This window comes from Lactuca saligna, chromosome 2 (assembly GCF_052625555.1).
Source record: "Lactuca saligna cultivar CGN05327 chromosome 2, ASM5262555v1, whole genome shotgun sequence".
NCBI lineage: Eukaryota > Viridiplantae > Streptophyta > Magnoliopsida > Asterales > Asteraceae > Lactuca > Lactuca saligna.
The window spans coordinates 141,414,723-141,440,783 of record NC_136418.1 but is presented as its reverse complement, the minus strand read 5'-3'; the positions used below and the strand labels follow the sequence as shown (position 1 = coordinate 141,440,783).

At 34.3% G+C, this 26,061-nt stretch overlaps 1 protein-coding gene across 2 annotated transcripts; it reads left to right on the top strand.

Annotated features, from left to right (window-relative positions):
* The first annotated feature begins 2,135 nt into the window (after window positions 1–2,135).
* Window positions 2,136–3,913, top strand: LOC145031864 (AAA-ATPase At3g50940-like). 2 transcript variants are annotated; one of them, XM_078980510.1, is made up of 2 exons: window positions 2,136–3,225; window positions 3,312–3,913. In XM_078980510.1, the coding sequence occupies exons 1-2, from the start codon at window positions 2,197–2,199 to the stop codon at window positions 3,750–3,752; spliced, it is 1,470 nt and encodes a 489-aa protein (XP_078836636.1). In that variant the 5' UTR covers window positions 2,136–2,196; the 3' UTR covers window positions 3,753–3,913. The 2 variants fall into 2 exon arrangements, with proteins under 2 accessions (XP_078836636.1, XP_078836635.1); XM_078980509.1 differs by having other exon boundaries at window positions 3,309–3,913.
* The last annotated feature ends 22,148 nt before the right edge of the window (window positions 3,914–26,061 follow it).

The following is a 26,061-nucleotide window of genomic DNA, read 5'->3' as shown; positions in this document are numbered from 1 at the left end:
CTATTCTTTCCAATTACATTCACAACAATATAATTAATATAATATAAATTCTTAATAATTATTTTTTTAATATTCAACTTTCTTTTTATATTAATTACAAATTATATCCTTGACTTTTGATTATATAGTTCGAGGTATGTTAATATTTTGTTGTACAAGTTTGATGAATTTGAGGCCAAATTATTCTGCTTATATTCTACATAAAGAGTTATTGCCTGAAATACATTATTTCAACTAAAACTCATAATCTAACCAACATTTTTTTGAGACCAGTATTTATAAAAATAGTGGCTTATAATATTAAGTCGTTCTACAGAAGCATGTCGTAAATATATGCATTTTCAACGTTTGTGCATATATGCACGTTTCATATGTACACTTTTGTTAATAGCAGTGTATTCATTTGTGAATAACAGTAGAGCAAGAAGAACCATCTCACAAACCACCTGTACCTAGAACCATTTTATAGAAAAATAAATTATTTCCTATAAATAAAAAAGGAGAGATGGGCAAGAAATATTGTGGAGGAAGTAGAAAGAAGAGAGGGTGAAGATGGCGGCGGAAGATGTGGGTTAATAGAATCCATCTCCATCTAATTTAACAAATTATAGGTCAAAACATGGGTTCATCAGATCCCTCTCCATATGTTTACAAGAAAACATGGGTGAAATCAACTTCTAGAGAGGGCAAGGGAAATCAAGATGGAAATCAAAACGGACAAAAAAAATACCTGTAGAAATCTATGGGTGTAGGTTTGGTCCTTCTCAATCCGTGAAATCCGAAATCAAATAGGTTTGGTCCAATAGTAATCGGGGTGTTTCACCTCTTTTAGTCGATATAGAGTAGTAGGGGGTCCATTAGTATGTTGATGGTTCAGTGGTGGTGAGTGGTGTTAGGGTTTTCTGGCTGAGAGAGGAAGAAAATCTGCTTCATAGAAAGAGAAACAGGAAATGATATCCGAGAAGGAGAAGAATGCCTAATATAAGGGGAGGGGTTGCCAGAATTGAAAGATTTTTGCCAACATCTCGGGCTTCAAGAAGACTTCAGGACTCGGTTGTCTTCGACAGATAAAAGGAGATTTAGTTGATTGTTGACCAGATAAAATTTGTTGCATAAATTCATTGTACAAATCGTATTATGCCTTGTACCTCTTAAAATCCAGCCTTTGACCAAATATGTATATTCAGGTATAATATATATATATATATATATATATATATATATATATATATATATATATATATATATATATATATATAATCAGATACTAAATTCCTCATTGCTGCTAATAAGTATGGTGTAATCGTCTATTTTTTAAACAAGCAAGGTTCGTCAACTTGTTTTCCGCCGAATGCACCACGTAATAATTGTAATATTTATGTAGTTGGTGTCCCTAATAATTAATAAAATTAATATATGTCACTGTTTGACAAAACGGTAACAAATGAAAATGAAAATTTTATTTATTATAGTTGTAAAAAAATATCATATTATGTTTTTTTATTGTTCTTTAATTGTTTGTGATCATTACTTATCGTTTAAGGTTAAATGAACAAATCTGAACAAATCGATATTCATGTTGGTTAGGTTCGTCTTACAACCCGATTGATATCGTTAATAATAAAGCTTAAAAAAAATTAAAATATTATATGAAAATCTGTATAATAAAATTGAGATATTATACAAAATAAAATTGATTAAGTAATTATACAAAATAAATTCTATAGGTACACAAAATAAAATTGAAATATTAAGTTACTTCTTATTATAAAATATTTAATAGGTGAAGGTAAAAATTATAAATATAATATATGTTAGAGGGTTATAAATGAAAGTTTTTATATATGGGTATTAACAATATCAATAATTTATTTAGAGACGTTACTTTCCTGTGTCCAATATAATATGTCAATTTAATAAGTAATCATCGTTTAAAATCCCATCAAATTGGGTTAATTAAAGTCAAAGTGGTTTTTGACTTTTACCATGGTTTATTTTCGGGTGTATTTAGAATCCCCCGTCTCTCTCGTGTACAAGAAAAATTCATAATTTCCAGTTTGATTTTAGTTTTTATTACGTCAGTAAGCAACGTCAAGAAACCCAATCCCGCCACTATAAAAACCCTTTACCATCTAACACCATAGGCAAACCTTCACCACTTGAATCTCCCTCAACCAAAACCCTGTAATTTCTAAAATGTCCACTAAAAGTAAATCAAAACTTCCCACAGTGAAAACCATCGTCTCCACCATCGGCTCAGTCGCCGCCGCAGCTATGGTGGTACGCAGCGTAGCCCGCGATTACTTGCCACCTGAATTCCAAAACTACCTTTATCTCGGTTTACGCAATTTCATCAACAAATTCTCCACACACTTGACTTTGGTCATCTATGAATCCGATGGGTTTCAAGACAACGAAATCTACAACGCCATGGAACACTACGTCGCCGCCAGAATGTCTACCGGAATCCACCGTATGAAAGTCACCAAAACTCCTAACCAGAACAACATCGCACTTACCATGGAAGTCAACGAGGAGTTCACCGATGTTTACAACGGAGTAAAACTCTACTGGTCTTCGGTTTCCAAGAAGACTCCGACGAGACAATATCGCAGTCACGATGACTCGAATTATTCTTACCGAACCGATCAACGATCGTTGGAACTCACTTTTCATCGGGAACACAAAGATCTGGTGATGAACGAGTACTTTCCTTTTGTACTTAAGGAAGCAGAGATAAAGAAACAGGAACAGAAAACCTTGAAGCTATTCACAGTCACCCAAAGCTCGTCGTATTCGAGACCCACGAAGTGGACATCTGTGAACCTTGATCATCCAGCTAACTTCACTACGCTAGCGATGGATTCTGATATAAAGGAGAAAGTGATGAAAGATTTGGATAGATTTGTTGAGAGGAGAGAGTATTATCGGATAGTAGGAAAGGCATGGAAGAGAGGTTACCTGTTGTATGGTCCACCGGGTACCGGAAAATCAAGCTTGATCGCCGCCATGGCGAATTACCTGAATTTTGACATATATGACTTGGAGTTGACTGAAGTTAAGTCAAATTCCGAGCTGCGGACGTTGTTGGTGGCTACCGCTAACCGGTCAATACTGGTGGTGGAGGACATCGATTGCTCCGTGGAGTTGCACGATCGGGAGGCCGGAGAGGCGGCAAAAGCTGCATCCCGGAAAAACGGAAAGATGTACCCAGAAGAAAAAAAGGTTCGTAATTACAAAACCATGTAGCTCTTTTCCTTTCGATTTAGATTTTTACTTATTTTGCTTCATATGTCAACTGTTTTCAGCAGGTAACTTTATCGGGTTTTCTTAATTTTATCGATGGGTTATGGTCAAGTTGTGGGGATGAACGGATCATCATATTCACCACAAACCGGAAGGAGAAACTCGACCCTGCTCTTATTCGTCCTGGTCGTATGGATGTTCATATACACATGTCATATTGTACGCCATGTGGATTTCGTCAGTTGGTTTCTAATTATCTTGGAATCGCTGATCATACTCTTTTTATACAAATTGAGGATTTGATGTGCGAGATTAAAGTCACTCCTGCTGAAATAGCAGAGCAACTGCTTAAGGATGATGATCCAGATGTTGTTTTCAGTGGTCTTATTGAGTTTTTTGATGTAAAGAGGAAGGAGAATGAGGAGGCTGAGGCTCAGGAGAAAAAGAAGAAAGAGGAGATAGAATTGGCTCTAAAAGATATTGAAAAGAGCGAACAAAGTGACTAAAAATTAAATGGTTTTCGTATTAAAAATTAGTATTTTTGGGTATTTTATATATAAGAAAAAAAATGATGAATCGACATTCGTATCACTAAAACTTTATATAGACTCGGGAGTTATGAATTATTAAGATTTGAATTTTTAAAAATAAAATATGAAGTTTTAAATATTGTTTTTTAGAACATTTGAATTGCAATGTTGGATGATAAAGCGCATTTCACTTGTATGTGTTATTTTTGTTTGTTGAATTCAATTGTTTTTATTTATAAAATAATCGAATCCGCTTCTTGAATAATCATCAAAAGAAATATAAATATCATATAAAATTCAAACTAAACATAAATCGGATTAAAATACAAATCTAAATCAAAGATAAGTACTTTCAAATCTACGAAATCATACTAAAATCCAAATAAAATCCTTCAAATTCAATTTGAAGAATTTCAAAATAATCAATTCGCAATCTAAGTGTCCTTTTTTTTTCTAAATAATCAATTCGCAATATAAGAATTTCAAAATAATCAATGCGAGAAAAGAAATTGTGAGCAAATGTGAGGGTAGAATAGAGCTAAGTGTTCTTTTTTTTCTTTTCAGCTAGGCTTCCACATCTGATTCACTAAGTGATTTATTTCAGATTAAAAGCATAAAATCAAGGGTTAACTAAACGCTCTGAATCTTACAGATTCAGACCTACCTTTTATTAAGAGGTGTTAATTGATAAACAAACAACCCTTATTTAGCCTATTTGGCTAATTAAATGTCTAAAAATGTGTTTCTATCAAAGAGGTCGTAGGTTAGATCTCATTCCTCGTACATATATTAACTCGCCAATTAAAAAAAAAAAAAACTAATGAGACATAAATGTGTGGGGATCAACTACACACATTGAGGTTCATTTCAGATTATGATTGAGTATTTAAGCTCTATGCACTTTATTATTGCAAGATCCTTAAGAGTGATAATTAGTGAGCATTGGGTTTGGGATTTTGGGATTTGGGCTAGACCAGGCCCAAAAAATAGGGACGAGACAATGTAGATAATTTACGATAAGTAGTGTAACATCCTGTTTCAAGAAATTTCCTATTTCGGGATTATGGTCAATAAACAGATCAAGTAAAGGCATTGTGCTTCAAGTGAATAGGGTTTAGACCCTATAGGATGTTAATAATATTAGTTATGCGATCCAAGCCCTTGGTTTGTGTTGGAGTCAAAAGGGTAAAATTGGAAAAATGATGTTTCAGACTTCTTACATGAAATATGGATTTTTGTTTGGGAAGTTTTAATCCAAGATATGTAGATAATATTACGGGGCTCTTCAATACCTTCCCGTGGATATAAAGATCTTCGAAAACAGAGTTGGAACGAATGGTGTTTTAGACCATATATAAAGATTTTCATTTGGGTGTTTAATTAGGGACTTATTTCTAATCAAACTTTGTTCCTTTTCTTTTTCAGATGTTTGCAAACAACAACAATGTTTCTGGATCATTCTCGTTGATGAACCTATATCAAAAGGTGACATTTGATGGGTCAAACTTCAACGAGTCGATGATAAATATTCGCATGATCACATGTTACGAGGACAAAGAATATGTCCTCGATCAAAAACTTGAAAAGATCATCCCAGATGTTGCTACTCCTGAAGAGTTGGCCTCCTTTGAGGCCCATGAGCGTGATGCTATGAAAGTTCATTGCGTCATGCTGGCCACCATGAACCTCGAACTCCAAAAGTCCTATGAGGACATGTATCCGTATGAAATGCATCAGGATTTGCTAGACCGATACCACCAAAGTGCGAGGCAAGAGCGCTATGAGATCATTACTAATATGATCACCGCTAAGATGGGGAGTGGAGAATCCCTAACTTCTCATTGCAAAAAATGCAAAGGTATGTTGATCGTCTTCTCAAACTTAACGTTAAGTTTGATGAGGATTTGGCTATCGACATAATCATCCACTCCTTGCCTTCATGCTACAACCAGTTCAGAATGACCTACCACATGAATAAGGAAGAGGTCTCCTTGAGCAAGCTCCAAGGACTGCTGAGAGCAACCTCAAAGACAAATCTGTTGCACCATCCCCTGCTGTGGCTACTCCCATGTTGGCAATTGGTCAAAGAAATGGAAAGAAGAGGAAGGCTCCATGTAAGGGCCACCATAAGGTTAAGACCCAAGATGGTTCCTCTTCTAGTGGAACCAAAGCTGGTTCGGTCAAACCCTCTTCCGACCCCAAAGAAGCAGAGTATTATTACTGCCACTAGAAGGGCCACTGGAAACGAAGCTGTCCTAAGTATCTGCAAGACATAAAGGATGGGAAGATTAAGCCCACCTTCGTTGGTATGTATTCTGTTAAATCTAATAACTCATCATTTGCTACTTCATGGGTTCTTGATACAGGGTGTGATTACCACATTTGTTCTGATTTGCAGGGCCTAAGAAGAAGTAGGGAGATGGAACATGGGAAGATAAACTTGATTATGAGAAACAAAAGATCGTTGCCTATGACCAGAGTCAGAGTTTATTCTTTAGTGCTGAGTAATGGGTTAGGGTTAGATTTATAAAATTGATGTTATTCTCCAGATATGGAAAGAAACATTATTTCATTTCATGGATTGTTTAGACAAGGTTTCAGATATTCTTTTAATAATAGTAATGGTTCTATTAATGTTTATTTGAATGGTGTCTTTTATGTCAATGCATTACCTTGTAATGGGATTTATGAATCTGTGATGGTTGTTGATAATTTAGGAAATGATGTATTGAATATTGATTCGTCTACTAGCCTAGACAAAGCATGCTTGTGGCATTGTCGCCTTGGCCATCCCAACAAGAAACGCATAGCCCAACTCTAAAAGGATGGAGTGTTGGAGTCATTCGACCTTAGGGACGATGACACGTGTGAATCTTGCTTACTTAGGAAGATGACCAAGTCACCCTTTAATGGCACTTGTAAAAGGGGTGAGGATCCATTGGATCTTATACACACCGATGTGTGTAGGCCCTTTAGATCAACCACAAGGGATGATTGCCACTTCTACGTGACTTTTACGGATGATTATAGCAGATATGGATATATCTACTTAATCAAGCAAAAGTCGGAAACCATTGAAGAGTTCAAAGAGTTTAAGAATGAAGTGGAGAATCAGTTGGGCAGGAAAATCAAGATGCTTCGGTCAGACTGAGGAGGAGAGTACCTAAGTCTTGAGTTTCACGACTATCTAAAAGAATGTGGAATTGTTTCGCAATTGACGCCTCCGAGAACGCCACAATTGAATGGTGTGGCTAAGAGACGTAATCGAACCTTATTGAACATGATTCGTTCTATGATGAGTCGGACTTCGTTACCAATAGCTTTCTGGGGGTATGCCTTAGATAATGTCGCCTATATCCTTAACTTAGTTCCCACCAAGAAGGTTACCAAGAATCCTCACGAGATATGGATAGGGAAAGCTCCCTCATTGGCACATATTAAGGTTTGGGGTTGCGAGGCTTTCATAAGACGAGAGACTCGTGACAAGCTCAAACCTCGTAGTGAGAAGTGTTATTTCATCGGCTACCCACATAAGTCTTTTGGCTATCTTTTCGATAGACCGAGTGACAATGTTGTCTTCGTTGCTAGAAGAGGAGTTTTCTGAGAAAGGGAATTAATAAGCCAAGAGGACAGTGGGAGGAAAATTGATCTTGAAGAGATTCAAGAGCAAAGCGATGATGGAACCTCTGACACTAGCACTCAACCCGAGGAGGAAACTCCTGTTGAGCCCGTTGACGAGTCCTTACCTCTTAGACGTTCTAGTAGGGTTAGTGTTCAACCCCAGTTTTATGGTTTTCATATTACTACTGAAGGGGATACGTTTATTAGTGATGAAACACTAATGAATTTGGACGAACCTAGCAGCTACAAAGAAGCTATGGCAGGCCCGGAGTCTGCTAAATGGAAATAGGCGATGGACAGCGAGATTTAGTCCATGTACGACAACCAAGTTTGGAACTTGGTTGATAATGTACCAAGTCGTAAGATAGTCGGGTGCAAGTGGATTTTCAAGAAGAAGACGAACATGGATGGGAATGTGCACACTTATAAAGCACGATTGGTTGCGAAAGGCTTTACTCAAACTCATGGAGTTGACTTTGATGAGACATTTTCACCAGTTGCGAAGATAAAGTCTATTAAGTTGGATCTACTATTAAACCAATTGAAGGTGCATACATTAATATCATCAGCAATAAGAATGGCTGCTCGTCATTCATTCTGAAACGATACAACATTACTAGCTTTCTAACTCATCCATAACATAAAATACACTAAAGAGAAGCGTAACTTCTTCAACTTAGCACTTTTAGAATTTGACTCCAACATACTCATAAGATCCAACCAGTCCAAGTGTTGTTACGTAAGGATCAATGACCAAGCAGTCAACCACCACCACAAATCAGAAGTAACTCGGTAGGAGAACAAGAGGTGGTCCACATTTTCCTCAAAAGAATTACAAACATGACACATAATCGAAGTCACCGTAATATCTCTCTTAGAGATATTAGATAGAGTAGGTATCATGTTTTTAAACAAGCTCCATACAAAACAATATATCTTCTACATAATCCAATTCACCCAAATAAAAGGAGTCCTATTTACTCCGGTTGAGGCACCAATGAGATGCCTAGCAACTTTCACCAAAAAGGAATTTTCACAATCTTCGGTGCATTTCCACTGGTCATTACTTATAGGTTTGATAACCACATCCCTTCCTCAAATTTCTTGCCCAGATCCACTGTGGATTTGCCCGATCACTTGTGTTCACCCTATCAATAATCAAACAGTTCTTATTTGTCTCTAGCATATAAAGATTTGGGGGTACATCCTTTAAAGGCAAAATTCCAATCCAAAGATCATTTCAAAACAACGTTTTATCACTCACACCAACAATTCTTTTGAAAAAGGTCCGCGAAAGCAATGCTCATATCTAACAAATCCACCTCTACCTGAGCAATGTTAAACCAAATACCTTTTAAATATTTTTTTTAGCCAACGACTTACTATCAATGAGCATGAGATTATGAATTGATTTAATACAATAAAAACAAAGGAATTATGCCTAAATTTTAAGCGTCACCACATTTTGCAACAAGAGCAAAGTTAACTGAATAAAGACAACCGACTGTAAGCCCACCATCTTCTTTAGGTTTGATAACCACATCCCATGCCACTCAGTTGATTTTTTTTCTTACCAACATCACCACCCAATAACAACCTTATTCTAATGAAATCGAGAAGGTTAATAATTTTCTTTAGGGCCCTAAATAGGGAGAAATAATATGGCGGAAGGCTACTCAAGTCAAAATTAACAAGGGTAAGACGACCCCCGAAAGACAAGGACCTTGCTTTCCATTTGAGAGCGTAGACTTAAATTTATTCGCCATGGGAGAACAATTTTTGGCAACATTCATAGTAGCTACTACCAAAGATCAAGACCGGTAAAAGGAAAGGAGGTGGGGTCACACTTTAAAAGACTAGTCAATCTCTCAATGACCAAACCATCAACCTCAATGCTATAAATTTTACTTTTGTGCAGATCCACTTTCAAATCTAAAGCAAGAAAAAAATCAATGAAGCGATTTGTTAAGATTTATAATATTAATATCCGACCATTCACTAATAAAAGTGACGTCATCAACATACAGTAAATGGGAAAGAGAGATACCATTATTAGGAAGATTCAACCCACAAAAGTAATGTAGATCACATGCCGATTCCAAGGAAACATGAAGCCCTTCCATGGAAATAACAAAGAGGAATGATGAAATAGGATCACCTTGCCTAACAACTCTCAAAACATCAAATTCTTTTGTAGGAGAGTCGTTAACCAACACTAAGGCCCTACTTGAAGAAAGACATCCCTTTTATCTATCTTATCCACTTCCACTTGAAATCCATTTGTTCCATAACTGAGTCCAAATGCTCCCAACTCAAGGAGTCAAATACCTTGTCGAAATCCACTTTAAATATCATATCCTTTTTCTTCACTTTTTTAGTCCAAGAGTACACTTCATTAAGTAAAAAATGGACATCCAAGATGCTTCTCCCACTCATATATGCTGATTGGTTCAGACAAATCTTTAAAGATAGCGTTTTATGGCGGTTTAAAGAACTTTAGATAGAACTTTATAGAGACATTCAATGAGATTCACTTGTTTATATTCCTTAAACGTAAGAGGATCATTAATTTTCGGAATTAAATAGATAAAACAAGAGTTACATACCCTAGCTAACATGTTGGAGTCACCAAAATCTTCTACAAACCTAATCACATATTCTTTAATTAAATCCCAAAATTTCTTCAAGACTTTTAAAGTGAAACCATACGAATAAAAAAGGGTACTATATATACATTTCTTTTAACAATGATATCTGGTGTTGCCTTTCTTTTCTTTGAGGTTGAAGGTTCAAGTCTCGTTGAAGACATAGGTCACATTAGAAGAAATTTATAGAAATAGATTAGATTTGCCTATATATATATATATATATATATATATATATATATATATATATATATATATATATATATATATATATATATATATATATATTCTATGGAAAACAAAAACACCTAAAAATTATAAAAATGCATAAAATATTACTTAGAGATCACAAAAAACAAAATTTACTTTATATTCTTTAAAACCATACATTTTTTATACAAATTCACTTAAAAGTTTTTTGAAAAAAAAAACCAAAAAATTAATAATAATAATAATAAATCGATTTTTAATTTTTTTCCAACGAATTTATAAAAAAAACCTGCGATTTTTAAGAATATAAAGTCAAAAAAAAAAAAAAAAAAAAGATTTGTGATCTCTAAGTATCTTCTTTATGCATTTTTAAAATTTTTAAGATTTTTTTGTTTTCCATATAACCTTTATATATATATATATATATATATATATATATATATATATATATATATATATATATATATATATATATATATATATATATATATATATATATATATATATATATATATATATAGGAAAGATCATTTGAGAACTTATAGTTTTCAAAGAACCCGAGAACTAAAAGTGGAACGTTAGATCAAAATAAATGACGATCAAGATGCAAGGTGACATTTTTGTAAATAATCAGAAAACTAAAGAGGCGGGGAATTACCAATTAAATTAGAGAAGGGTATTATTGGAAACAGATATATTATTAGTTTATTACATTATTTGTTAAATCTTATTTACTAAAAAAGAAAAAGAAAATCCTAACGTCACATGCGATCTTCCCCAAACGATCCTCACCTTCTCCGACTGTATTGTCGCAATTCTGCCTCCCCCACAGCTGACGCCGACGAGTCGACTCTTCAACACCGCATCTAGGTCATTATCGGAGATCACCACCTACATCGACCATCTCCCTCAGCTGTTATAAAAAACAAAGAAGAAGTTGAGAGTTCAAGCCCTAATTGATCAGTTAGGGCTCTGAAATGATGCCAAAACAATCATCGGTGACAAAGGACATTGAGGAGTCTCAGGCGGAGGACGACGCCGCGTTTCCATTTGAGGTGACATCATATTTGTATTTGATTTCGGTGCTGTATCCATCTCTCTTGTCTCCTACCACAATGAACACCATACGTTCCCTAAATCAACATTCAAGCAGAAAAACTCCAACTGCACTTGTCCTAAAAGCTTCTTCCACTTCCGAATTCTCCCCTGAAATCACTGATGTACTCGGAGATGTCAACATCTTCATCGCTTCCGGAGAATCCGTCGCCTTCAATCAACTTTGGGATCAATATGAGGTAATTACCTACTTTCGTATTTCTTTGAATCATTTGTGCACTCTGTGAAGGAAATCATTAGAAAAACATTAGTAATGATTGAGATTGGGTCCTTCATGTGAAGAATTTTGATGAAAAATGAAGAAATTTGATGAAAAATAAATAAATAAATAATTAAATGCAATATTCATGTTGTTACCTTTTGATAGTAAGTTATAGATGCATTACACAAACAATTCTCAACCTAGTAAGGCAAATTCATGTGAGGTGGTATGTGGAAGTAGGTTGAAAGTAGGTTGACATAATTGGTAGATTCTTCAAATTAAATTGTAATAAACAAGTGATTGATAGTAGGTTGCTACTTGTGTATACAACATAAATTAATTAATATGGTTGTTGATGTGTGTGTGTGTGTGCAGAAAAGCTTTCATTATATTGGGTTGTTGAAGCATGTGATGAGACTGTCAATGACTAGCTAAAAAGTTGCAAATGCAAAAGAAGTTGCTTCTTCTGTCACTGCAATTGCAAATGAAAAACTAAAAGCAGAGAAAGAAGTTGTTGCTGGTAAAAAGAAAACATGTGTTATTCTAATTCTGATGATAAACTCAATAGTTGTTATCCATAGATTATGTTTTATGAAATTAGCAATCCTTTTTTATAATATTATTAATGTACTTGTACTACTACATTGTAATAGGGGGAAGAAGAAACAGTTGTTGGTGGATAATTCGGATGATGATTCAGTTGTAAATGTTGGACAACCGAATCATTTAAGAAAAACATGTGCAATGACCAAACAAAAACAATCTGGTTCAAGGCATGTTTCCATTTTTTTATTCCATGAATTCAGTACCTGGAATACAATCATTGATTCCATTCCACCTTTAACCTAAGGACCTTTACATGGCGGTTCACTTTCTTGTTACTTGGTTCTCGAATGATCAAAGGGTTTCTCTCTTTTACATAAAGCACATTCTCAGCTGACCATTCATCATCCGAGTTTTGTGTATCCATTCGGCTATTGAAGAAGTCCAACACCTACCAAACATCAAGTCAATTCAATTCGGTGATTTTTTATCAGTACTACATTATTATGTTTAAAATATTTTTGATTTTATGATTAAACAATCTTATAAGACCCCTTTAAAACCTTGTTTCAAAAAAAGTTATTGTAAATAGAGGTGAAAATATGTTTTAATACGAGTTTGGTTTACAGTATGAATTACATGTAGATCAGATGTGATTCACATGTAATTCATATATTAAACACATGCGATTAACATGTGAATCATGCGATTAACATGTAAATCACATGCGATTCACATGTAATTCATATGTAATTTACTTCTGAATCACATGTGATTTACATGTGAATCACATGTAATTCATACGTGATTCACTCGTGATTTACATGTGAATGTGATTCACATGTAAATCAAATATAAATTACATGTAATTCACATATGAATTACATGTAAATCACATGTAATCCACATATGAATCATATTCATATGTAAATCACAAGTGAATCACATATGAATTACATGTGATTCACATGTAAATCACATGTGATTCACATGTAAATCACAAGTGAGTCACATATAAATTATATGTGATTCACTTGTAAATCATATGTAATTCACATACGATTCACATGTGATTCATATGTGAATCACATGTGATGTACATATGATGTCATATGTAAATGTGATTCATATGTGAATCACATGTGATTCATATGTTAATCACATATGTATTTTTGTGAGTGTTTTTGCATCAATCAATTTTTTTTAAATTTCTTGTAGATTTCGAAGAAATTGTAGTGAATATTGTGATGGGTTTTAGTCATAAGACATCCTATGTGCTCATACAAACCCTAATGCTTGGATCTAGGTTTCTCTATTGTACATGCTTTGAATCCAAGACTATAAACCCTAATTCTAGCATACATATAATCATATTAACATGAGAATAAGTTTATAGTGTTACCTTGATTGTTATGTAGCAATAACAATCCCAAATCTTCTTGTATTGACTTTGGAAGGCTTAGAGTCACAAGTGTCACTCCTCTAATGGCTCACAAACACCATAAGTAAGAGGATGAAGAGGAGAGAGGATGGAGGCTGCCAAAAACGTGTGTAAACCCTTACAAGAACCTTAGCCACGTTTTGAGCCTTAAGGGGTCTTTATATAGTTGGGCTATTAGGGTTATCTAACAAGGAAACCCTAATTTGGATGCTTAAGCCCTAAGAAACCCATAGACTCCTTTTACCAAGCCCATGGACGATTTCCTTATGGGTTTCCCATTAGAATTCGTCCATCCCTTAATACAAGACAATCCATGGCCCAAATTGCAATTATCTTATAATTACAATTCCAATCCCTTAAGTTTAATTAATCTCTTTTAGTCACAAAACTAATTTCCAATTAATTATTGACTAATATTAATTAAACAATATGATTTCTCCTTTAATATATTATTCCCATAATATATTAATAAATCATATTTAATCCTTACTCTCCATAATTCATCCTATCAAGTTGCTTTGGTGAAGGCAACCCAAAAGGACCATGCACCATCGGGTCAAGTACATACCAAAATAGTTATGGACTTAGACACTAATCCAACAGTCTCCCACTTGGATAAGTCTAACAACTATTATGCGTATGACTTCAGATCCTGATCTGCAATCGTAGCTTTCCAAAGCCGCTGTCAACTCTGATCATATCAGATACGTGTGTCCTTAGATAAGGGATCATATATTCCTCCATTCTAGATATCGTATGAGATATGATTTAAAATCATTCTCTTTGTACTACTTCTCGATTTCTGATTTATGACAACAGACTAACTGAACAAATCAAATTAGTCCTAGCCCGGCCGAGCATTTACGTATGTCATCACTAAACCATCGAGGGGCCCAACGATATCGCTTCTATCCTACCTTGGATAAAAGGAACGGATAAACTTTGATACAATGCTCGCTTGCACTCACTCACCGAATTACACACAACAATATGTTTTATAACACCAAGTTACTGGTGCGTTTACATATTATCAATGTGCAACCGATTCGCAAGATACAACTCACACATCTCAGTTTCAAGAATATAAGATGTTATCGTCTCACTAATCACTCATGATACAATTCATGGAGTGATCCAAGCGAGCGTGGGTTTAATCCAATGCTCAAATCATATTCATAAGCACTCATGAACGTTGCAGCAAACATTTGCTTATGTCTAATACTCATCTAGACAATCCACACACCAATTCACGACAGTCTTCATTCATATCTACTTCCAACATATGAACGATAATGGCCCGTTTGAATAATTCGATTATTCTTAATAAACTCAATTATTCTGGAAGTCAAAACATGCAAAGTGAAACACAAGAATAATACTAATCCCATATGGCCTCAAACCTTTGAGTATAAACAAAACACGTTTTATTTATCACCATATCGATTACTCATTATTTGTCGTTTCGGGTAATCAACTTCTTACTTGAATTCCAACACTTGTCCCATGCTCCTAGCATGCACACAATGTTTACCTATGGTTCTTACTTTTGTGAAATAGACAAATTGAACACGTTTCCAATCATTCTCATTTTACAACTCCAAATCCATTTTCTTAAGTGTAAGAATATCAAATTCTTGTTACTTATAGAATATACTAGATTCTAACACTTTATGCAACGATCCTTTCGTAATGTCACTGCACCAAGGTCACAAAGACTATTGCCAGTGACATTACAAAGTCCTCTATCGGAGATTGTTACAAGACAATTCCTTAGATATGATGTCTCTCACTCAAAGTACATTCCTTTGAACATCCTTTTGCATAAAGGTTTCTAATCTAGACATAGATTTTCAATATTTGCTTCCCAATATGGACACGCTTCCATATTTTCCATATGACAACTAATTTCTTAATAGAATCTTATCTATTCGTAATGATGTCGATATTGCCCATCCAATATGGAAACATTTCCATAATTTCCAATACTATACTTCCAACTACTCACAAGCGACCAATCCTCGTCAAACTTTGGATTGTCCTTTGATAGTTGTTTAATTATTTTAGTCAAAACGGATTCTAGTCCCTTTTCCCTCTAAATGCGCTAGACATTTGGAAAATTTTAGAATGGTAAGACATTAAATCATTTGCAATCGATCCTATACTCGAAGCGTATGGGACATGACGCACAATGTTTTATTTGCTATGTTCTCAAAATTCGAATTGTGAAGAGGAATGCCGTAATCACAATCGAAATTTTAAGAACACACTATGTACCTTTGACTAAATTTATTAACATTTCACAACCTAATCCTTTAGATTTGAAATGAAGCATAATATTCTCTCCCTTAATTATAGCAAAACAACTATACAACCCTTACGACTTTGCAAGGTATAACTCTTGTTTTTCTATAATTAATATTGCCAACTATGCAATACTTGCCTTAATAATCATACAATCATAACATTTATGCTCCCACTATCATGATGATTATTATAAAACATAACACTTATGCTCCCACTAGCTTCGACATGTATTCATAAACATCTTAACTTTCAGAAAAACAATACTTATTGAATTTCTTAAGTTCATGTTTCTAATACTTAGTGCTTTGATAATCTTTTATCAAGGCTTCTTGAACTTATACACTTTTGCCTTAGATAGTTCATATGTGTGTCTTAACAATTATGACTAATTGCCAAACCTCACAATTCAAATTATGGAAAGGGATGCCGTAACCATGATCGAATTCGAGAATGCAATTTTACAATCACTATCTTTTAAAATCTTTCTTAGTGAAAGCATTTTCTCACAATCATTTGCATGAAGGAGGAAATCTTATGACACTTAGATTTAAATGGTGTATGTGTTCCTATCCATGTGAATTTGTTAAAACCAAAGTTTACGACAAATTCAAACTCATATGGATCGAACTTTCTTAATCTTGATTTCTTGCCTTATGGTAGCACAGCTGCCCACCACGTCTTCCAAGTAGTTAAGCAGCTCACGCTTTCCTATCAATTTACTTTCCATTGATCAAGGTCCTTGCCTTTTATGCATTCAAATGAGAACTCATAGGACTCATATGCATAATTAACTTGATTGGATTGGCACAGAAACAAAATAATGTCTTCACGATAGGTTGTAAACCTCAACTCGTGTGCTAGTGATGATCGATAAGGTTTATTTGATTTGTTCTTGAAACTTTTCGAGACCATTAAGACTCTCACTGACTCCTTGACATATAAGATTCTTTTGTCAATAAACATTTCTTGACAAACAAATTTTTTCAAGAGTTAGTGTAGCTTGTATCAAAACAAAACACTTCATAATTTTGGTCTTAGTTGGTCTTTGTCTTATCCAAGACATCACAACTTTCCACAATTGATGAATGTTATAAACCTTCTTAATACTATTCACTCAATGTCACAATCTTGACTTTAAGACTTGTTTTGGAACGAAGTATGATTGACTTCTTGATTTGACCATTTCTTCAATCTTTGATTCCTCTTCTTGGACATACAATTGTACCAAGACTCATTAGAGGATCAATTGAGATATGGTTCTTAATCATTAAGACCTATCATAAAGCATAAAGGCTACTCTCCCTTCTTCTTAGAATGGAGAAACTCTTATCTTTTTGCCTACTTGATTCTTCTTATTCGTTTTGCTATTGATCTAAACCCTTTAATCAATTTAGAATTACACTTAATCTTGTAAGTATAATCATATTTACTAAGCCTTTTAGTAAATCATGACGAATATCTTTGTTATTCTTATGGTGAACTTGATCAACACACAACTTTGTGTACTCGATCTCCTAGTCCTTCACTTGACACATTGCCAACGAATTTGTCTAATTTCCAAATATGAAATTTCTCATTCATCATGCAACCAAGTTGCGTGATTCCAAATTTCTATCCAATTGAAACTTTGGGCGATGAGAAACTCTCCCTATTTGGTAAATTCTTGACACTTCCATAATAACACTACTAAGAATCATATCCATTCGTTGTAGAAATATTCGAACATCAATTTTTCATAACGATTTCATTGCAAGGAAGTAAATAAATAAATAAATAGTCAAATTTTATTTTATTTATAAAAGCAGCGGAAAAACTTGTCCTTACAATGCAAAATCCATTGAAAACTATGTACAAAAGAAAATTTCTAACAACTCTATCATAACTATCTAAGCTCAAAATCCAATCTCCAAGTCCATGAAATCGAGATACATCTCTTGTGATTAGATTCATCTTGCTCTCTTATCAAGCTTCCTTTCTTTTCACCGATCCTTCAAAACATTCAAATGCAATCTTATCACATCATGTATTAAGAATCAATGAATAGGAACTTAATGGAGTTAGATAGTGGATTCTTACCTAGAGCGTAGTCATACTTTTGACTCTCCCATCTCTTAGATCTCTTAGGTAAATAGGGCAACTTCGTTCCCAATGCCCCTTCTCTTGGCAATAAAAGCAAACTGACTCCTTTGGAACAACACATGGAACTATCTCAGACATCGCCTTTCTCTTATGATCAAACTTTTCGATCATTGCATGTCTTTCATTGCCATCGTCTATATCCATAGAGGTCTTGAAGGCAGATTCACCAATCAACTTTGCTTTTCTATTGCGCCAAACCATTGCTGATTCAGCAGCAATAAGCATATAGGTGAGATCCATAAGGGTCACGTCGCGGTTCATCATATAGTACTCTCTTACGAACTCACTATATGAGTTAGGAAGTGACTAAAGAAGCCAATCAACAGCCATCGCTTCACCGACAACGAATCCCATCATTCTTAACCTATCAATGTGTGACTTCATCCCTAAGACGTGTGCACACACGGACTTGTCCTCTTTATGTTTACTTGCCAAAAGGGCTTGAGTGATATTGAACTTTTCAATTTTACAATCTTGTGGGTTAGGGAGAATAATTGGAGGAGGAGGAGGAAGTGAAGCATGATTTCTTGTTCCTCGATCGAATCGTGGAATATCATCTTCATGTGGAATGCTAGTTCCACGGGATTTGAGAAGACCATAGTTGTCGAACATTGACATCGGGAGAAAAACCGAATTCAAGTTAGTTGATTGATTGAGTCCTTGGTAAATCACCCAAATGAAATTCCAAGGCTAGGACCCAACACAATATCCTACAACTCGGGAAAGGGATGCCGTAACCCAAATTGCAGAACGTTTGAAGGTAAGTGAATGACGATTCACTAGTTTCCACCATGAAAAACGAAAAAGAAATTTAAGTTTTAAATCTATGAAAACTCCTAGATCCTTTGAGATTCATTGAACATTTCAATGGCATGTTTAAATCTCGATATGCCCCTCTTGTTTGTGACTGGGATGCCGAGGATCACAAAGCGGGTGTGAATAACCATGCAAACTACATGGTGCCCTCACATGTTACAATCACTTATTCGATGTGCCGGTAAACCACACACGCTCCACCGAACTATGACAAACATTGAGTCACCCTTTGCTACCTTTGCTTAGAACCATTTAGTGTGCCGGTAAACCACACACGCTCCACTAACGTCTTCGCAAGGGCACAAAGTGTAATTTCATGGAATTGCATCAATTCACTTTTGCCTAAGTAACTAAGATTGGGAATTTGAAAAACATTTAGTTACTTTGTATTTCATTATACTTATAATGGAAAGTTTCGTCCTATCCTACCCGTTCGGCTAACGACCCTCCACTAGTCAAGAGTGCGGTGGGTATGACTGGATACCCATTCAATCGTCATTTTATAGGCAATTTCCTTAAACACCCCTTATAGACCAGCTTCGCGAATGAGGCCTACTAACGGTAAGACTGACTTTTACTCATACTTATATATAATGTTAGACTTTTAATGTTATATATAGTATAGGGTGTATTTTATACTTTTAAAATACTATATGGTTAACTTTAACAATTACACTTTTAATTCAATTAAAAGGTTAACCTAAACCTTTATGGATTCATTAAATCTCTTTTAATTATACACCTTAATTAATTAATAAAACCATAAGGGTGTGATTTGAACTTTTTCAAAACTATACTAGAGTTTTAGAATTTAACATTCCTAATTAAACTTTTAATCAACTTTTAAATTCCAAAACTTGAGGGCAAGTTTTGAAACATTTCAAACCATAAGGGTTTAGAATTTAAATATGCATCAAAATTAAACTATTCAATCAAAATTTAAATTCCAAAACTTGATGGCAAGTTTTGAAACCTTTTTCAAAACATTAGGGTTTTAACTATTTAAATTTCAAAACAAAAAAACTTTTGGGTTCAAATTTAAAATATAAAACCTAAAGGGATTAATTTGAAACTATTCCAAACTTTGTCAAGAATATTCTAGATCACATAATTCAAATAAGGCAATTAACTATAATTGGTGGTTATCTAATTAGATCTAGTTCAAATTCTTGCAAGATAATGATCAAATAATTTCCATAACTTAACATATATCAAATAAGGTAACAATTATCTAATTAGATGACCAAAATCTTTTATTTTGACAAGGATAATCATAAGGGATTAACAAAATTCGAATTTTATTAAGTTTAAACAATTGTGGCAATTATCCTAAGTCATAATAGGTAAAAATCCCGAAAATCCGCCTGTCTGACGAGTTGACTCATCGAGTCAGCCTTGGACTCGTCGAGTCTGCATGGACTCGGCGAGTTCAGCCATGGACTCGGCGAGTCCAGCCTCCAGAATCCAAAAAATCGAATTTTCCAGTTATATCAAGCATCAATACAATAGAAACCAATCTAGGCTCTGATACCACTGATGGGTTTTAGTCATAAGACATCCTATGTGCTCATACAAACCCTAATGCTTGGATCTAGGTTTCTCTATTGTACATGCTTTGAATCCAAGACTATAAACCCTAATTCTAGCATACATATAATCATATTAACATGAGAATAAGTTTATAGTGTTACCTTGATTGTTATGTAGCAATAACAATCCCAAATCTTCTTGTATTGACTTTGGAAGGCTTAGAGTCACAAGTGTCACTCCTCTAATGGCTCACAAACACCATAAGCAAGAGGATGAAGAGGAGAGAGGATGGAGGCTGCCAAAAACGTGTGTAAACCCTTACAAGAACCTTAGCCACGTTTTGAGCCTTAAGGGGTCTTTATATAGTTGGGCTATTAGGGTTATCTAACAAGGAAACCCTAATTTGGATGCTTAAGCCCTAAGCAACCCATAGACTCCTTTTACCAAGCCCATGGACGATTTCCTTATGGGTTTCCCATTAGAATTCGTCCATCCCTTAATACAAGACAATCCATGGCCCAAATTGCAATTATCTTATAATTACAATTCTAGTCCCTTAAGTTTAATTAATATCTTTTAGTCACAAAACTAATTTCCAATTAATTATTGACTAATATTAATTAAACAATATGATTTCTCCTTTAATATATTATTCCCATAATATATTAATAAATCATATTTAATCCTTACTCTCCATAATTCATCCTATCAAGTTGCTTTGGTGAAGGCAACCCAAAAGGACCATGCACCATCGGGTCAAGTACATACCAAAATAGTTATGGACTTAGACACTAATCCAACATATTGAAGATGTGAAAAATAATAAATTGAAGAAAATAAGGAAATATTGACACGAAGACATGAAAATGCTTTGAAATTAAGAGCATTTTTTTTAGTTTTTATTTCTTATTTTGTATCGAGTAACATACTTGTACTATTATGTTTATAGATTAATTAATAAAAATGAGATTTTTTATGATTAACTTATGAATATTATGTATAAGAAATATGCATATATGCATTTGAAAAAGTATGCATATATGCAACTGAAACTTTGATTTTTATTGTTAAAAAAATTCAAGTACTTTTTTTAATATTCTAACTCTTTTTTTTTTTTTTTTTAATTTATTGATTTTTAAAATTTTACTTTTTTTAAAAAAAAAAATGCAGATTTGTTGTTTAAAATGCATTTTTTTTTGAAAAAAATACAGGTTTCTTTAAAAAAGTTTTAGTTGTTTTTGAAAAAATTGCAGTTTTTTGAAAAAATAATAGTTTTTTTTTTAAAGAATTGTAGTTTTTTATTTGAAAATGCAATTTTTTTAAAAAATGTATTTTTCTTTAAAAAAAATTACAGTTTTTTTTAAATGTAGTTATTTTTTTTGAAGAAAATGCAATTTTTTTTAAAAAAAATTATAGTTTTTTTTTTTAAATATTTTTTTCAGTTTTTTTTTTTCAAAAATTCATGTTTTCTATAAAAGAAAATTAAAAAATCTGCACGTTTAAAAAAAAATCAAAAAAATAATATTTTTAAAATAATCCGAAAAGTTGATTTATTATGTAAAATTTTAGACATTTATAGTAATATATTCAATAATAAAAAAAATTAAATATAAAATAAGATTGGTAAGATGACGATCATGTCCTTAAAGAATTAATTCTGATCCAATGCTCCACTTTTAGTTCTCGGGTTCTTGGGAAACTATGAGTTCTCAACTGATCTCACATATATATATATATATATATATATATATATATATATATATATATATATATATATATATATATAGAGAGAGAGAGAGAGAGAGAGAGAGACTTAATTGCAAAAATGATCCCCATATATATGCATTTTTTTTGGGGTTTTGGTCCAAACCATGAGTTTTTTGGTTTTGTGGTCCTTTTGGACTGGTTTGTTTGTGAGAATGGTCTCTGTACTTAACATCCGTTAAAAAGAATCTGTTAACCCCCTCATGTGCCTTGCACGTGAGGGTATTTTTATCCTTTTACTTATAGGGACCATTTTTGCATATGAAAAAATAAAACATCCTTTATATATCGTTTTCTTTTCCTAGCTTCTTCCCCAACAAATCTTCTTCCCCAACGTTCTTAACTGTTCTTTTCCAACAGCTATTTTCTTCCGTTTCTCCTTCTTGACTTGCAATCAAACAATGGTGGTTTGTTTTTGTGGAGAGCTTACTTTGGTGAAAACGTCTTGGATACCACTGAATCCCGCCAGGAGGTTTTATGCTTGCCCAACTAAGGATTCTATTTGTGGGTTTATCAGGTGGGTTGACCCGCCTATGTGTGCTAGGATTAAAATCATCATACCTGGTCTTCTAAGAAACATAAATACGTTGGAGGAAAGATGTAATGGGCTGGTAAGAAGTATCAACATGTTACAGAAACAGTGCAATGGACTTTTGAGCAGGAACAACATGTTGGAGGCAAGGTGTGATGCATTGAAGGATGAAGGTTTCAAGCTGAAGATGTATTTATGTGCAAGTTGGTTTATGTTTGTGACTGTTATCTTTAGTATTTGGTCTATGTAAGGGATAGGGTTAGACAAATGTGGGGATTTTTGTTGATCAAGTGATACAGGGTAAAAATGGTATAATTTTGTTGTAATTTGACTTCATCATGTTTGTGATGAATTCCAATGTTGTTAATGATATAAATGATATTCAAGTGTGAAAATGTGTATCAATTGTCAAATATAAGCACATAAATAGAACCAAAATGTAACAAAAGTACATTACCAAAATACATGTCATAAATTGACCAAAATAAACATTCCATTAACCACATGAGTGGAACCAAAAACCATTACCAAGTTAAGCATACAAGTGTCTGTGCACCATACATAACTACATCATCAAACCATAACTACATTTTTCAAAAACAAACAATTTTTAACAACAAGAAACTAAATAGTCATTGCACCACAACAAACAATCATAATTACTTCTTAGATTGATTCCCTCCTTGCCCTTTACATGTCCTAGAGTTGTGTCCCTTATTCTTGCATTTGCTACAAGTAACATTGATATGTTTCCTTGATAGCTTTTGCACTCCATCATTTATTGGCCCTTGGGAATGTTCTCCTTGCATCTCATTGACTCTATCACCTTGACTTGCCTTCTGCCTTTTGCTTAACCTTTCACCCTCACTCTGTCTTCTTTTTTTCTTAGGCCTTTCCACCTAAGTGCGATGTGGAGGAGGGATTAGCTTTGTTGGAAAATTACTTTTAGGCCACATGGGTCTCCCTTTAATTGGTTCCACCTTAAATGAATAAGCTTTTTCCAATGTCTCTAGCCACCTTGTGTACCCACTTGTAAATGTCAAGCTCAGCCTCAGGGTCTTTGCTCATTTAATTTAGAGTTGCAATTGCATGCCTGCAAGGTATTCCCTCTAATTCCCACTTTCTGCAAGTACAGGTTTGGTTCCTAACATTCACCACATGTTGATCTTGCAATGCTCCAGTGACTTGATACTTCTTTGCCCCATTCCACCTAGCAATATATTGTGAAGCACCTTTTTTCCTTGCATCTAGGATGTCTGTTGTTGTAGGTGTTAGTGGACCTTTAGCATTCTTCATTGCCTTCATGACATTGCACACCCTCTTCATTAGATACTCCCTAATGAACTCTAAACATGAAATTACATGTTTGTCCCTGACTTTCTCTATCTTCCCATTAAACACTTCACACATGTTTGAAATCAACACATCAAAAACAGCTCTTCCTGCACATTACAATAACATACAATTAATGCTGATAAATAACTAAAACACATAATCATTACCATATGCAAACATATTCAATTAACCGAGAAATGACTCCTTGCCCAATGTACAGGAGGAATCTTCTTCAACCATTGACATGCCTCCTTATCATACTCACTAAACTCTTTCATCAAATGTTCAAACTCAGGAATGGTGGTTGCTGATGCACACCTCCATAAATGGTCCCTATACTCAGTTTGCCCCCACTTCTTTCTCATATTATCATGAATATGTCTAATACAATACCTATGCTAAACATTGGGAAACAATTGATCAACTGCAATTTGTAATCCCTACATGACTCAACACGCAATAATTAAAATTAATTTCTTGGTAAAAAAACACAATCTAAATGATCAATTGATGAATTGTAATTCACTTTTTTCCTGTCACTTATGAAAGTATAGTTTGAGTTGCTCCCAAGCTCCAAGTCATCCCCAAGGTTTTCTAAAAACCACTTCCAGCTAGCTGTGTTTTCAGACTCAACAATTGCATAGGCCAAGGGATAAATTCCATTGTTGGAATCTAGACCAACTACTGTAAGAACCTGACCAGGGAATGGGCCTTTCATGAAGGCACCATCCAAACCTACTAAGTCTCTAAGACATGCTTTGAAACCTTTTTTTAGTGGACCCAAGCATACATAAATCCTTCTAAACTGCCTTGTTGGGGATGCAGGGTTGCCATTAGGACACACATCTATTTTGACTGTTGTGTCTGGGTTTGTAGCTTGAAGTTCAAGAGCATAGTCCCTCAAAAACTCAAACTATTTTGTGTAGTCCCCAGTTACATGCTTTCTTGCCATATCTTTTGCCCTAAACACCTTATCCATCGAAATACTCACCTGGTAGGTCTTTTGAAAGTGATCTTGTATGGCTCTCAAAGGAATCTTCAGATCTGCCTCAACTTGATCTATGATTTTCTTGCAAATTAAAGAAGCAGCACAAGCTCTGAGTTTTCTTGTTTGTAAGCATGTATGAGTTTGGTTTAAGGTCCTTATAAACCAGTTAGATTCGGGGTTTGACCTAGATGCATGTATATACCAACCACATGTTTCTTTATGTGTATTTACTTCTTTGCCCTTGCTTTTTGAAGTGGTAGGTTGAGTCCCCACTTGACCTTTATTGATGATAGGTACAACTCCTCTGCACTTTGCCCTAAGCCTTTGATTGTCATTTTTTTTAAGAATAGATTCCTTCTTGTTTCTAGTGCGTGCACATCAATTAACTCCTTTAATTCTTTTTTACTTTTAAACTTTTGCCCCACTGAGAATGACTGTATATGAACTGACCCAAGGTTGCACCTTTTTTCTTTTCCTAAATTCTTTATGAGAGCTCTTCTTTCTCTGTCTTGGTCTGATCCTTCATCCAATGATTCGAACTCCTCATTGTTGACCACTTCCATATCTTCAGGTTCATGACCATCATTAATACATTGTCACACCCCCAAACCAAGGATGGCGGAAACGTCTGGGGGTGGAGGACTTCATGTATAGTATCACAACAACGTGTATAATAGTGCTCAAAGTAAAAACAACCACCATATATATAATTGCAAAAGTTACACCAAGGTATATGTTTACATGTTTCAAAAGCAATTACATTATGATGACAAAATAAATTGTTGACGGTTTAACGTCCCATCCTCAAAGCGATGAAGTTTTCTTGTTTCACTGATTTCCTGAGAATACAAGTAGTTTTAAAAAGTGTCAACACAAAGGTTGGTGAGTTCATAAGAGTTTTGTTTGAAGTAGAAACCGTTTTTCCTTGTAAAATCGATATAGTTTGATTTCCAGAAAATCCGATATTTTCTTAGTTAAGTGTGAATAGAAATATTCCTATATGATGCATTAATGAACCCTAGAATGACCCGTAGAGTTCCTCTATAATCGTCCAACGTATATAAGTTATATAAGGTTTAAATTAGATAAAACGTTGAAT